The sequence below is a fragment of the Gossypium arboreum genome, chromosome 11, assembly GCF_025698485.1.
Source record: "Gossypium arboreum isolate Shixiya-1 chromosome 11, ASM2569848v2, whole genome shotgun sequence".
Taxonomy (NCBI): domain Eukaryota; kingdom Viridiplantae; phylum Streptophyta; class Magnoliopsida; order Malvales; family Malvaceae; genus Gossypium; species Gossypium arboreum.
This window is the reverse complement of record NC_069080.1, coordinates 11,575,215-11,591,322: the sequence shown is the minus strand read 5'-3', so window position 1 is coordinate 11,591,322 and position 16,108 is coordinate 11,575,215. Positions and strand designations below refer to the sequence as shown.

The following is a 16,108-nucleotide window of genomic DNA, read 5'->3' as shown; positions in this document are numbered from 1 at the left end:
AATTATAGATTAAAAGAAAATAAAAGGACCAAAATGGCAATTATGCCATTTAGCATAAATGAGGCGGCATATAAAGTAAAAATCTTAGATTTTTACTTAGATTTCAAATTATAAAAATATATATTTATTAGTAATAAATGATATTAAATTAATTTATTATAATTATATTATAAGATATTTATATGATAAATAAATTAGTACAAAGACAAATGCATAGTAAATAAAATATACAAGTGTATGGATAAAATACATACATCTCAAAACATGTATTAGATATTAAATAGATATTTATTAATTTATAAAAGATATTTATTAATTAAATAATTTTATTATAAGATTTTATATGATAAATATATTAAATAATGACAAATGTATGGTTATAAATGGACACAAATATACTAATAATATACACATGAATAAATAAATAATACTTACTATTTAAGTATAAATACATGTGTGTATATATATAAAAAAAGAAAAAAAGAAGAAGATAATAGAAAGGAAGAAACAAAGCAAACGAAACAGAGAGCAGGGGAAGAAAAGAAAGAAAAAGAGAAAAGAAAGAAGAAAAAGGTGTGAAGCTTGGAAGTTTAATAGGTAAGTCAATTTAGCCTTTTTTACTTAAATTTGATGTTTTAGAAGCTTTGGAACAAGATTTTGATAAAATTAAGTTGATATTTTGAAAGTTATTAGATTTCTAGATAATGTTCATGTTGAGTAAAATGATGAAATAAGGGTTTAATTGATAGAAATTCAAGTTAGAAATGAAATAAGGATTGAATTGTAAAGTAATTCATAAGTTTTATGTTGAAGGGCTAATTTTTAAAGTTATTATGGATGAGTGCTGGAAGCATATGATGAATAAACATAGAATTGAAGCTTTAATTTTGATATAAGATAATTTTATTAAGTAAAATTGACGGAAATTGATTTTAGGACCTAATTGTGAAAATGTTTGGAATTAAAGTCTAGTGCCGAAATTATGATTTCCAAAAGTTGTAAAGTAGTTTAAGGTGATATAATAAAGTGTTAATTGAGAAAAATCAGCTCAATTGAGAGGCTAATTGAATAGGGATGAAATTGTAATTTATTAAAGTTCGCGGGAAGAATGGTAATAAATAACTTGCACTAAAACAATATTAGACAGCAGCAGTAGACTAACTTTGAAAAATCACCATAAATTTTAGAAATCGAAATAGAAGATAAAAAAAATATGAAATTAAAGCTTATTGAATCTAGTTTCTCATAGAGAAACGGTGTAAACAATGGATTTGTAAATTATGAGATATAATAAATTTTGTGAGACAAGGTCAGAATGAATTCGGGTTCCCCTATTCTGATTTTGGAAAATCATAAAAAATTGGATAAAAATAATTAGAGGTTTAAATTTATATGTGTATAATTCTGAATGAGTCTAGTTTCAATAGAAATAAATGGGAATATCATTTGAATTCTGTACGATGAGATAATTAATTTTTAGTGAAGAAGGGTCAGAACTTTCAAATAGCAGAACAGGGGTAACTTTAAAGAATAAACTGTACTTATTGGCTAAACCAAAAATTCTGAAAATTTTATGGGAAGAAGGTATATGAGTCTAGTTTCAGAAAAAATTAGCAGATCTTAATTTGGAGTTCTATAGCTATAGATATAAATAATTTAGTGATTATGACACAGATGAACAATTTGAATATTCATAAAAATAAATAATAAAAATTATAGATGATGTTACTTACAAGTGTGTTATATAATTTAAGGATGTGGAATGGAGAGGAGGAGGAGGAAAATACATATGAATATTCAGCTAGCATGGCTGATTTGTATGTTCTAGGCTTAAGGACTAAATTGAATAAAAGTAAAACTTCAGGGGGTAATTTTGTAAAAATATCAAAAATGACCAGATTGAAGAGAATGAATTGTTTTATTATCTAAATTAATAAATTGAATGAAATTTTCAATATAAGATCAGGTGAAAAATCGAGGAAAATGAAAAAAAATTATCAAAATGCCCCTGAATCTTGGTATTTTTGTAATTTAGTCAGGTAAGTTCGTGTAACAGAATTATGCATAATTATAAGCTTGAATTAAATATCATACTTGTGATTTGTATTTTTTTCATGCATATGAAATTGATATGGATATATTTGATAATGCCCGATAAAATGATACATCCTGTTGAACAAAGGAAAATCGATGGATGTAAGTTTCCCGAATTGGTTGTAGTTCTGCATATGTTGCTGACACACCATAGCTCGAAAGAGCGTCCCGATATTAGCCCTCTCGAGCTCCCCGTTATATGGTTCTTGCGAGCTTACCGTTATAGCTCTTCGGAGCGTCCCGATAGGTTGTGATCCGCATGTGTTGTTGACACACCGTAGCTCTTAAGAGCATCCCGAAATACAGCTCTTCGTGAGCTTCCCAATAGGCTCTTTGTGAGCCTCCCGATAGTGCTCGCTTGAACTTCCCGATATATGGCTATCCGAAGCTTCCCGATAGGCTCCTCGTGAGCTTCATGATTTGGTTCTTTGTGAACTACCTGATTTCGACTTTATTGAGTTTCTCGTTATAGCCCGGATTAGCTTCCCGATATGGCTCTTTACGATCTCTCTGTTAAATAGCTCCAGACGGTAAAAAGGATCTAGCTCGGACGGGTGAACCTATCCTGATATAGCCCTCCTGAAGAATATGTGTAAAATGGATTTAGCCCGGACCAGTAATCCGAATTAGGGTCTGAATTTAGCCTGGACTGGTAATTCAGATCCAAGCTCATTAGAGTAATTGTCGTTGCAGGGGATTTAGCCTGGACTAGTAATCCCGACAATTCTCTATGAGTTTATATTACAAGGGATTTAGCCTGGACTAGTAATCCCACTGTAAGGATGAGGTTCGCGGGAGTGTGCTCTCTGAAATGAAATGTGTAAGACCATTGTTGAAAGATACCATGGCAACCTGATATGAAATGTGTAAGACCATGGTTGAAAGATACCATGGCAACGTGACATGAAATGAATAAGACCATGGTTGAAAGATACCATGGCAACATGATAGAAAACGAGTAAGACCAGAGTTGAAAGATACTATGGCATCATGTCAAAGATAAATAAGATTGTGGAAGAGAGACGCTAAGATATCTGTTGAACAACTAATATTCAGGTAATATGTACCAGATGACAAATGGTTATATGAAATGGGTTATACAAAATGGTTGTGTGAAATGTTTACAGGAACTGGTCATATGGAAATATACGTATAAAATAGTTGTATGAAATAATTAAGAAGATAGATAAATGAAATAAGTATAGGTACATGGAATTTAATTTATGTTAAGTTTAATATGAACTATTACCGAAATAAATATACATAGGATATAAGGAAATGATGGTGCATGAAATATTGAAATAACGAAATGAATAATATATGCTTATGAAGAAATAGTAAGAGAATAATATATTTTGTGACATGTACATATATAATTATCTTTGATATGTTAATACAAGCAAATTATGTAAGTCGATACTATTATTAAACTCAAGTGTGATATGTTGAGAAAATAGGTATATCAATGTTGAATTTATATGAAATATGTGCAAGAATACTAACAATGTTGTTGTTTGACGGTTAGACAAGTACCAAGCTGTTGACTGAATGGTAACATGTTTAATTATAAGGAGCATTGAAATGGTAAATACTTAGATGAAAATATAATTTAAGATTTTGCGAAAATTTTTTCTATGATCCTGATTTTATTCCGGTTGATTTCTAATGTATGTTTTGGGCTTCGAGGGCCCAGTAGAGAGACGTTATGATTATTTTCAAAATATGAATAATAAATGACTTAGAATTATTTGAAAATGTTCAGTAAACTCCGGTAATGCCTCGTACCCTATTCCGGCAATGGATACGGGTAGGGGGTGTTACGTGCATAATAGTGTTGTTATTGAATGATCGTATTAATTCCAACCTCCAGAGCATTTTGTACAATTATTTTGAATATATCTCATGGTTGACCAAGCATTTCAATAGGACTTTGTTTAAATTGCAATAGATCATCATTTGTCTTTAACATCACAAGAATGGGTATAATTCTTTGTAACAATCATTGCAAAAACTCTTCCCATGTTGTAATAGTTCCCGAAGCCAATGCTTCTAACCATTCTTGAATTTGGCCTCCAAGGGCAAAAGGGATCAGCAGTAACTTGATTGCCTCTTTTGAAACTCCAACATAGCCCACTGTGCTACATATTTGTTCAAACTATCTCGGAAAAGCTACATGGTCCCTGGTTGAGTCGTCATTAAACTACATATTAGTTGATAACCATATCAATAAGGAGGGATTAATCTCAAATGGAATTGTATTCATTACTAGTTGGGCAATACTAGGCTTTAACTATATTTAGAGTTCTCATTAGGATGACAAAAACTGAATTGCTCTGTAAATTTTGTAGTACTCTACTCTAAATAATAGGGTTTTCTTTTAAATGGTAGGTTAGGAAAATTGAATGAGAAAGTTGTGGTAAATATTTGCTCCACTCTATCTATCCTCGACTCTTTAAATTACCATTTTACCGCTTATAATATTAATACACTAAAAATATATAAAATATAAAATATAAATATATAAATAAAAGAAAACTCATATAAACTAATAAAAATGTTTCTAGACTAAAATCTTATTTTAAAATCTAGTAAATAAAAGATAAATAACATGAGTTATTGGTATGTTCTTATAATCTTTATTTTATGATTATAGTTTTATTGAAAAAATTTCACTTTACCATGTTAAGTTCTTATTATTTATTATGATAATTTTAATTATTTAAATAATTTAAATTCAAAAGAATTTAATAAATACATTGCAAATTAATCTAAATATACTAGGATGGATGAGTTCAATATAATTTAAGTAAAATGAAGTATATTAATATTTTATTATCTAATGTATATAACATATATCATATATATATATATATATATATATATATATATATATATTTTTTAATTTTCAAATATCTTAAGTACATAATTAAATGTTTTCAGTAATAAATATATATTGCAAAATTTATTTACCGCTTTTAAATACATGTACTTTTTTGCATTTCTAAAGTAACAATTCTATGATCTATATAAAAGCGCGTGTTTTGAAAAAAAATTGATTGAGGAAAATATCATTTATTAAATGATAATGATAAAAGTAATATTAATTAGTTTGATACTATGTCAATGTGAAATTAATTAATTTGGCCATATCTTTTAAATTTCTACTAAAGAAATAGCATAATATATTAGAGTGATTCTATTTTAGTCACCAAACAAAAACAAATTTCAATTTCATCATTAATATTTTCAACACTTGATTTTTTTAATCGTTTTCCATTAAATCATTAAAGAACGCTGACATGGCCTATTTTATTGGCCTAATCACAAACTTTTAATAAGTTGTTCCTTTAAAAGTGGACCATGTCGACACCAATGGTCAAGGTGTTGCTAATGATCTTTTCAAGCATTGCATCCATCTTTTTCATCGGCGATTTGAGCTTAGCCTGTTTGAATGCATTGTCACAGCCGAGTATGTTTTCCACATTAGCGCCTAGCTCTGTGCTCAATTGGACAAGGTTACGATTGGAGATAGCTTCAAGGGATTTCTGATCACTGTTAAGAATGCTATTATAGACATCGATGCATGTTTGAAGGATGGGAACAACATTTTTAGGGGTAGTAGGGTCCATTGAGAGCTTTGTAACCTCAGCCAATGCATATTTGGTCTGGTTATCCATTGCTTCAATCCCAGCTTTAAGGATAGAAAGAGGCTCAATAGGAGTTTTCTCACCTAGGAATGGCATAGTTGCTATTATACATTCGACGGGGTGATCAGTGTTCCCACAAATTTGTTGAAGGGCAGGGTCAACGCCGCTAGGTAGTATGCTTAATAAATTTTCAATACTTTCCAATTCTATACCATCAAATGCAAATGGAGATGGTGATTCAGACATAGCCTCAATCATATCATAAAGTTCTAAAGAAGTAGGGCTAGAAGCGTCGAAAAGGGGTGGAGGTGCATTGGTAGAGGCTGAGAAGGACAAGAGACAAGTGAAGGAGATAAGTGCAAGGATGAAATGGTTGATCCCCATGGTCTCTTCTCTTTTCCTCTCTTGAACCAAAGCAACACAATAGATTAAAGGTAAGAGGGTTTGGTGTGCTAGATAGTTGAAATTAGTGCAAAATTTATAGTGTTTTCTAGGCATGTACTGTGGATGGTAATTATGCCACACAATCTAATTTTAGCATATAGTTAGTTTTACACCTATTTTAATGGTTGAAGTTCACTTCTATCAATTTTCCTTCACATAAATTGGAGAAATTGGAAGTATAAAACAAGAAAACTATAAATTAATGGTAATATGTATGTTTAGACATTTAAGAAAATGAGACTTTCTTTAAATTTGGAAATGTTGAAATTAGTGAATAAAATAAAAATAAAATTCCAAGGTAAATTACCTAAAATTACATCGTTTTGTTGTGTTTGTTAAATGCAAGTTATGGCTTATATGATTAACAATTATTATGTCAAAATAACAAGGCTAGTTGTCAAATATGAAAAATATTGTTTTCAAAAATTTGACATAATACACTTAGCAATCAAGGTCATTAAGCCAAGAGTTAGTTATTGGTAATGAGGCAAACCAACAGAAAGTAGTTAGGCAGCCTAATAACCAAGTAGAGGCACCTATAGGTAGGAGCAGCACTAAAAGGCAACAGCCCTAAGAAACTATACCTGACACAATCGCCAGGTCCAGGTACCGAATGATACAATAACCCAAGTAACTTAACGATATTTCTAATTTTGCTTTAATTACATGCTTAAGTAACTTAAATTTCAAAATCCAACTGTTATTAAAACTCATACATAATTAGTGATAAATTCTTACAATTTCGATCCCAAAAACTATTTAAAAATTGTAAATTAAGACATGTATAAGCAACTTAAACCCTGAGGCATGACCTCTAGGATGCCCTTTTATATACATGAACAACAACTCCGCCCATCACTAGTCTGTGGCGGTGTTTGGCTTAGTCCCTCCACTAAATTCCTGAGTCATCACCTACCCTGCGTAAAAAGCAGTAAAAGTTAATAGTTCAGGAGAACTTAGTGAGATCCTATACAATGGTATTCATAGAAGATTTCTTTGAAATTAAGTAAAATAAATTTTTAAGCACAGATGAAAAACTCTTTAAAACTCGTAGGAAGATCCATAATTTTTCTAATATAGCCATTGCCTTTTTTTTTTTTTCAAATGAATTGTCAGTGAACATTACCACCCGCCAAAACTATGTTCTAAACATTACTTTCTTATGGGTCTTAACCATGTTTATCATTATTCCAAACTTCCCTTAAACCCGCCAGGATATGCCTCAGCACGGATATCCCGCATTTGCTATCATAGATGTGGCAAAGCCTACCGACGTTTTAACCTAGACCTCACCATAGCTGCAAATCTCTTCCTTGATCCTTTTGATCCACCCTGATCTCCATGAAAATTTGTTGTACTATTTTGACGGTAATTTGCTTTTTGACTTAATTTATACCTATATCCCCTTTTTTTATATATAAGGTCTTTTTCTATCATCCTCATTTGCGGACTTTAATAAGATACTTGGTTGAATGAATCAACACCCTTTTTTTCCCCTAGTGGACTCGTACCCGCATTGTAACCCTAAAGTACTTACTCCATTGAGCTCAATCTTCTTAAGATACTTCAATTTATTAACAACTCCTAATGGACTATTCCTACTAAACTTCACCTTTGGTAGTCCTACATAGTCTTTCCGATGCTATATAGTCTTGATGGACTTCTATTTTTTCCAAAAGTTTTCGGCGGATTCAAAATAGTTCTTCGCAGGCTTCTTTGATAGAGGGTCCCTGTAGACTTTTTCGCGCTAACAAGTCTTAGCCCAACATCTTCTTTATCTGAAGATCTCTGGCAGACTTGTCCATAAAATCTTTTAGCTTAAAATCTACTTCATTGACTCACCCATTGTACTCATTATTAGATTATTCGCTAATTGTTGGTGAACTAATAATGAAGGATATCCCATACCTTGAATAGAGTACCCTTTCTATTACCCTTGCCTTGATAAGACCACACATATAACAAATTCCTTTTTCCGTCACAATTTGGCGGATTCCCCTATTAACAAACTTACCCACATTTTTGGGGATTTCTACCAGCTATTCTCCTCTTCATAGTTAGGCAGATTCTCTTACTATCCCATTTACCCGCGTTCTTAGACACGTCGCATTCATCCAAATTCACTACTCTCTACATGAGTCATAAAATGATCTCCATTTTCTTGCCCAATTAGCTTATTGGTTCATCATCCTAGTAGACTTTATCTAATGCCATAGCCCAGCTATGATATTACACAACATACCTTTTATTTAATGTCCTAACGGACTTTAAGGAAATGTGCCCATATTGTAGTAAACATGTAATTTTTTTCTATGTATTTAAACGATGAATAAATTAAATTTCAAATTTCACTATTATGTCTTTTATATTTCTGTCTTTCATATTTTACATGCATAGAAAAATTGTGACAAGCAAATATTAAGTCATTCATTGTTTAAGTTCAAACTGATGATAAGGGACATTGTAAGAACGTTTACATTACAAGAAAGATAACTTACTTCAGTAGATAATCTAAACGAGTCTGTAATCTCGTAAAAGAATCAAAGTGAGCATTTGATTCAAATATTGAGAAGGATGATGTAACGACCCGATAGTCAAGGGTGTCAGAAAGTATATTCCCGGGACTCTGTTTCCATAAATAGGACTCATAAATATTTTTAATAAATATTTACAAAGTTAGTTGTGTAGTTAATTAGGTTTTGAATAAGCGAATTTACTTGAATCAAAAGTAATTAGGTATAATGACTAAATTGCATTTGAGTTAAAAGTTGAATTATAAATTAAAAATTAATTAAAGGGCCAATGTAGTAATTATACCTATATATATGTATAGTGGACGACATATGTTATAAAAATATATTATAATATTAAGAAATCTTAATTATTAATTTAAATGTATATATGTATTATATAATAATTAGTATAGTAAAAAGAAGAAAGGAAAGAAAGAGAACACACTACCTTAGGGTTTTTAAGGTTCAAAGTTCATTTGGTTAGTCAATTTAGTCCATCTTCTTGTAATTTTTATATTTTTGGAATCTCGATGTTAAGTACTGCATGACCTATGTCGAAATTTTAGCAATTATTAAGATTTTAAATGTTTTTAATGTTGAATAGTTTTAGTATTAGAGATTAAATTGATAGATTTTAAGTTGGAAATGAAAAAATGATTAAATTATAGAATAAATTGTAAATTTTGAGTAATGGGGATTGAATTGTGAAAAAATTAAAATTTAGTGGTTCAAGTGAAAATAGGGAATTAAATTTGTTTTAAAGTGAAATTTGTATGAAAATATAGAATTAAATGTAAAGAATAAAAATTAGTCTTGCTTTAGAGACTAAATTGGAATTTAGGAAATATTAAGTAAAAATTAAAATATTCAATATGAAATTGAATTGTGGTGTATTGATAAATTTTAATTGTTTTAATTCAGGGGAAGGATAAAATCAACGTCGAATAGCTCAGAATTCACGGTTTGTATTCCTATAATCCGAACCTAACTGTTAATTGTTGTAATTTGATTTAATGCATATGGTAAGTGTTTGAGGTGAGTATTTGACATTTTGATAGTTGATTGAAATGGATTGAATTGGTATATAAATTATGAATGTATTGATTATTGAATTGAAAGGAATATATGTGCTAATGTGAAAGTTGGATATTGATTATAATAGATTGAATTGAATTCATGTGTATATGTGATTATATGAAAAATTTATATTGGATATCGGTTGTTTTTGAAATGTGAAATTAAACCCTATTAACTGTATTGGGCTGAGTCGGATATAGATGGCATGCCATAAGATAGGAAGAGTTCAAAGATTTCTTCGACTTTGAGTCGATGAGGCACTGGGTGCCAATTTGCTTCAGTTTAACCGATGAGATACTGGGTGTCAATGTATATAACGCTGGATGCAGTTATTACTTCAAATTTATCCGATGAGGCATTGGGTGCCAAACTGGTGTGTTGGTTGGATGTGTGTATCCATCCAAGTCCGAGTCGTATTAATAGGGGTAATTAAACAAAACAGTTCTAAAATTGATATTGGATGATATTGTATGTGAATTGAAAATGGGTAAGAGATTTGGAACATGAAAATGAGATATGTTATGACTAAATGAGATACATGAATTATGTACTCATGAATTGAGTATTGAATGGCTAATGCCAATGCATAAACAATTGTGGTTTGATATGTGAATAGCTATTTATATAACAATTGTGTGAATTAGGACATTGTTAATCAAATAAAAGATGTTAGCATGTGCAATTTGAGTATAGTACAAAATGATGTTGAAATGATGTGCTAATGTGTATGAATTCAAAAGGTTGACATATGATAGTTGTGATATTAGTCATTAATATGTGTTTATATTTCAATTGTGCATTTTGTATTCTCTTCTTTTTAAATGTTCGGATTATAGAAATATCACTGAGTTTTACTCAGCGTACGATTTTGTTTTCCGTGCGTAAGTTAGGTATTTCTCTTTTGATTGTCGATTCAGTATCCAGCAACGATCCCGAACTCAAATATGGTAATGTTTGTCTTTTGTGTCGGCATGTACCTAGGATGGCTAAATGATAGTTACTTTGTGGATGGATTGTAAATGAGGTTATAAGTGTAATGTTGGTTTGGTATATATATAAACATGTGTTTGTGTTTGACGCCATAGTATGGTTTGATAAATTAAACCAACGCTTGATATGTGTATGTGAATTTAAATTAATGTTTTAGGTAGATATGAGCTAGGTCAAATTGATGGATTTTGGCATGTTTATAATTTTCATTTGAATGATGCATTGATGATATGTTTTGATAATATAAATGTGGTACCAATGAGGGTACATTGGTTAGGCACCTAGGATGATTGTTTTGACATGTTAATGATGAATTATATTATGATTTTTTAAAATGTTTGAAAATAAATTATTTAGATTACGGTTACTCAGTAATACTCTGAAACCCTATTTTGGCGACGAATACGGGTTAGGGTTGTTACAGATGATTATGTTTTTTACAATTCCGATTGAGGAGATGGCTAGTCTTAGCTACCCGAGCAGTTAACTCCACGGGTAGAGACATAGATGTATTTATCGGCAGAATGATGTACTGGACTAGACCCAAGATGAATTAATTCTGAATCCGTTTGTGAATTAATTCACTTGTAACATTCGTGGTGTGATTTACCTAAATCCTGAGTTAGTCACTGACCATGCACATGTAACACATGTGCTTTTATATAAGTGGAGGCTTATGCTCTAAAGATGATCGAGCTGATAGCCGGTATGTTTGGTACATGACTTGTGTATGGCATGGCTTTACTAGCAATAGTGGAATTCATAACTCAATTAAAGAGTTAACAATATCCTCTCATTGGTATTGTGTGGATTGATAAATATGGAACGTGGTCACGGGTTGCTTGTTCTCAAATGAGCAATTTATCACAGTCATTTATTGACAGTGATCATATTAATCATTAAAAAAACAAAATGGTGACAATGAGATAAAATATGATTGTATTGAGTGAATAGATTTAACTCAAATGAATCAATGATATCATATAAGGGTAACACACACATAACGAGGTCATTAGATAAAGCAATTGGATAATTGCTTTCATAAAGAGTATATAATAAGGAGTTTTCAATCATGATACTTATTGTGGATTGACCCCATGATTAAGTAATGATGAATTATCGGAACGATGCTTCCAGACAAAATTGCAATTACTAAAGCCTAATTGTATATGCCCGATTGGTCCCTCTGCTAGCTCAACAAAAGCTCAATCAGACTGTTTTTGAATTAGAAGAAAATTCTACGACTTTGGAAATAATTTAATTGAGTTGATTTATTCAATGTGGAATTAAATTGGGCAGTCGAAAGAATTGTTCAACTAGAGAATTTGATTAAAGAATTTTCTTGAAAAATTAATATGGAAAATATAAGTGATTTTTGAAAAAATTAAATTTGGTCAAGTAAAATTAAATTAATCAAATTAATTAATTTTAATATGATATTTTTAGAAATTAATTTTCAAGTTAAACAATTGGCTCAATGGGTAATTAAACTTGGAAATTGGGCCTGACATTGTAAATTGGGCCTAAGAGCCCAAAACTGAGACCAAGAACCAAAAATTGGTCAAATCAAGCCTGGTACATGAAATTGGGCCAATGGTCCAACCGGTGGCTGGACTGGATTGGTCAAGCTGTCATTGGCTCCGATCGAATCAAAGAACTAAACCTACTCGGTATCGATGGCTACGATGTGGCGTCCAAAGGTTTCGCAAATGGTTGGCGGCGAATGTTTTTCTGTGGTTGAGCAGTGGAAGAATTACACTCCTATTGGAACTATACCAGAGAATTTTATTTCAGATTAACTATACCAAAAATAATATTATTTTAACAGATTTAATATTAAATTTAATTTAATATTTATCTTGTAGATAAATATTATATTAATTTAATATTAAAGTGATTAAGTTTAATGATAGTTGAACTCTCTAAACTCTCTCTATATAAAAAAGCCTTGGGTCATTTTTAACTCACACTTGAATTCAAGAGAAAGTTGTAGAGAGAAAATTCTCTGAAGAAATTATTTTAGAAAATTTCTAAAGATATTCTTCTTATTTACAAATTGGCCTAAAAATTTAGAGAAATTACAAAATTACCCCATTAGTAATTTTTGTGAAAAATTTTCTAATTCGAAGCGAGTCCACACTTTATATGACAACCATATATCGGTTATCCCAACACCAGCTGGTAATACAGAAACTCACCTTAAATCCTTTCTCCTTATCAGCTTAGCTTGTCCCAATGCCAGAGTCTTCTTTATCCTAACAGTTAAGCAGGACAATCATATATCAGTTAAATCGAAGACATTTAAACCTTAAAACCCATAAACCACTTTACAGAAACTTAATAGGAAATCCTTATTCTCTCCCTTCTTCGAATACTCGAGTATAGAAGGATAAGAAAACTTATCAATTCCTTCATTTTTCTACTTCCAGACTTAAATTCTCGCGACTTTCACTCCATGTAGGGCTCTCTTAGATCTTCCTCTTCTTTGGAACAATTGAAGAAGATGATACAAGGAAGAAAAAGGTTATAAACTGATTGAGGAGAATTTCTTACACACACACACACACACACACACACATAAATATATATATATATATATATATATATATATATATATCCTAATTTAACACAGTCTCCATAGTCCATCCAAGCCGACCATCGCTAATTATTTTGTCCACCACTAAGAAACCAGCCAGCTCCAACCTAACCAAACCAGAATTGAAATCAAATTATTTGCCTAGTAGTTACAAAATTTTCCAAAAATTCCCAGTAGAGTCTGCTAACTCACTAATTTGCTCAATTAACTCCCAAGGTTCCTTTAAGTTCAAGTCTTGAAGGAAATCCTGGTGTGACAAATAGCTAACTCTTGGCTTGACAACCATTGATTGCTAAATGTACTATGTCAAACTGTTGAAAACAATATTTATCATGTTCGACAACTAGCCTTCTTATTTTGACATAATAATTGTCAATCATATAAGCCATAATTTGCATTGAACAAACACAACAAAACGTTGCAAATTTAGGTAATTACCTTAGAATCTTTTATTTTATTCACTAATTTCAACATTTCCAAATGTAAAGAACAACTCGTTTTCTTAAAGTTTTAGACATACATATTACCATTAATTTATAATTTTCTTGTTTTATATTTCCCATTTCTCTTTCAATTTATGTGAAAGAAAATTTAAGAAGTGAAATTCAACCATTAAAATATATGTAAAACCAACTATATGCTAAAATTAGATTGTGCGAACATAATTACCTTGCACAATACATGCTTAGAAAACACTATAAAATTTGCACTAATTCCAATTCACTAACACATCAAACCACTTTACCTTTTATCTCTTATTGTGTCGCTTTTGTCCAAGAGTGGAGAAGAGAAAACACCATGGGAATTAACCATTTCATCTTTGCACTTATCTCCCTCACTTGTCTCTTCTCCTTCTCAGCCTCTACCAATGCACCTCTACCCTTTTCCAATGCTTCTAGCCCTGCTTCTTCAGAACTTCATGGTATGATTGAGGACATGTCTGAACCGCCATCTCCATTTGCATTTGATGGTACAACGTTGGAAAGTATTGATGATGTATTAAGCATATTACCTGGTAGCGTCGACCCTGCCCTTCAGAAAATTTGTGGGAACACCGATCATCCCGTTGAATGTATAATAGCAACTATACCGTTCCTAGATGAGAAAACTCCTATTGAGCCTCTTTCTGTCCTTAAAGTTGGGATTGAAACAATGGATAACTAGACCAAAAATGCTTTGGCTAAGGTTACAAAGCTCTCTATGGACCTTACTACCCCTAAAAATGTTGTTCTTATCCTTCAAAAATGCATTGATGTCTACAATAACATTCTTAATAGTGATAAAAAATCCCTTGAAGCCATCTCCATTCGTAACCTTGTCCATTTGAGCATAGAGCTAGGCGCTAATGTGGAAAACGTACTTAGCTGTGACAACGCATTCAAACAGGCTAAGCTCGAATCGCCAATAAAGAAGATGGATGCAATGCTTGCAAAGATTGTTAGCAACACCTTGACTATCGGTGTCGACATGGTCCACTTCTAAAGGAAGAACTTATTAAAAGTTTGTTATTAATCCAATAAAGAAGGCCATGTCAACATTCTTTTAGCAAATTAATGGAACAAGAAAAAAATTCAAATGTGACATTGAAAATTTGTTTTTGTTTGGTGACCAAAATAGAAACACTCTAATATTTGGATGATAGTTTTTGTAATTTACTCTATATAAATAGTGATAATAATATTACAAAAAATTGTTCTTGCTTCGACCATTGCTTTAGGTTAGGTTTGAAGAAGAGTAAAAGAATAATATTATCTTGAACTTTCATGTAAATATTTCAAAGATTCACTTAAAAAATTAATTAAGTATTTGAGATAAAATCAAAGTATAATTTGTACACCAAGAATATATAAAATTAATTATGATTTTTAAATATTTAAAATTCGAGGCTAACTATTAATTTTTAAATTTAATGTTAAAACATTAATATCTATATATATAATTAAATTTAATCCGCTTAAAACATAATTGGTTGCACTTTATTAAAATTTGAGAATATATCTAATTTTCTTAAAATAAATTAAAAAGAAATTAAATAAATCCAACCACCTAAAACAATTAAAACAAATTATTTTAGATAAAATAAAAATCCAACCTCCTAAAAAAGTTAAAATTTAATTTAAAATAAATATAATTAATATTAAAAAATATTTAAATATTAAAATTCGTGATTTTCTTTTTCTCAATCTGTCAACCTTATCAATCATCTCCAATGAATAAGGATTCCTCCTTGTCAAAGTAGTTGAATTTCTAATGCAATTAATTATCTTTTAACGTCCATTTCTTCGTTTAACTCATAAGAAAAAAGAAAAGTCTTTTTCCTTTACAAAGAATCAATAAATTAACTTTTTTATCTTAAAATAAATAACTTCCCTCATTTACAAATTTTAAATATTTTAATGTTCTAATCTCATCAAAGAAAATCACATATAAGCTCTATTGTTATTCAGAATATTTAATTTTTCATTAATATTATAAATTTCGAATAAATTAAATAGGCCATTAGTCATGTTGGCCTTCTTTTATAATCAATTGAGCCCTACATCTTTGAAGTTGGGTTAAATTGATCCAATTTGGACGTAAAATGTTTGATTCTTTGTTAGCCACTAAAGTGGCTTATTTGTTTATGTCGCACTAAATGCAATTAATTTTAAAATAAAAAAATTAAAATTGTGAATATTTTATAAAATATAAAAATTAGAAAACATTAAGATTAAAAAATAGAAATTAACCAATTAAAAATGAAATTT

General features: G+C 30.4%; 1 protein-coding gene and 1 long non-coding RNA gene across 2 annotated transcripts; both read left to right on the top strand.

Annotated features, from left to right (window-relative positions):
• The first annotated feature begins 469 nt into the window (after positions 1–469).
• On the top strand, positions 470–9,783 carry LOC128283702 (uncharacterized). Its single transcript, XR_008274111.1, has 2 exons — positions 470–597; positions 9,620–9,783. It is a non-coding gene; the product is annotated as an uncharacterized LOC128283702 (long non-coding RNA).
• Positions 9,784–14,159: 4,376 nt separating this feature from the next.
• LOC108471685 (uncharacterized) lies at positions 14,160–14,525 on the top strand. The gene has a single exon (XM_017773265.2). It carries the CDS (start codon positions 14,160–14,162, stop codon positions 14,523–14,525), a length of 366 nt encoding a protein of 121 aa, XP_017628754.2.
• The last annotated feature ends 1,583 nt before the right edge of the window (positions 14,526–16,108 follow it).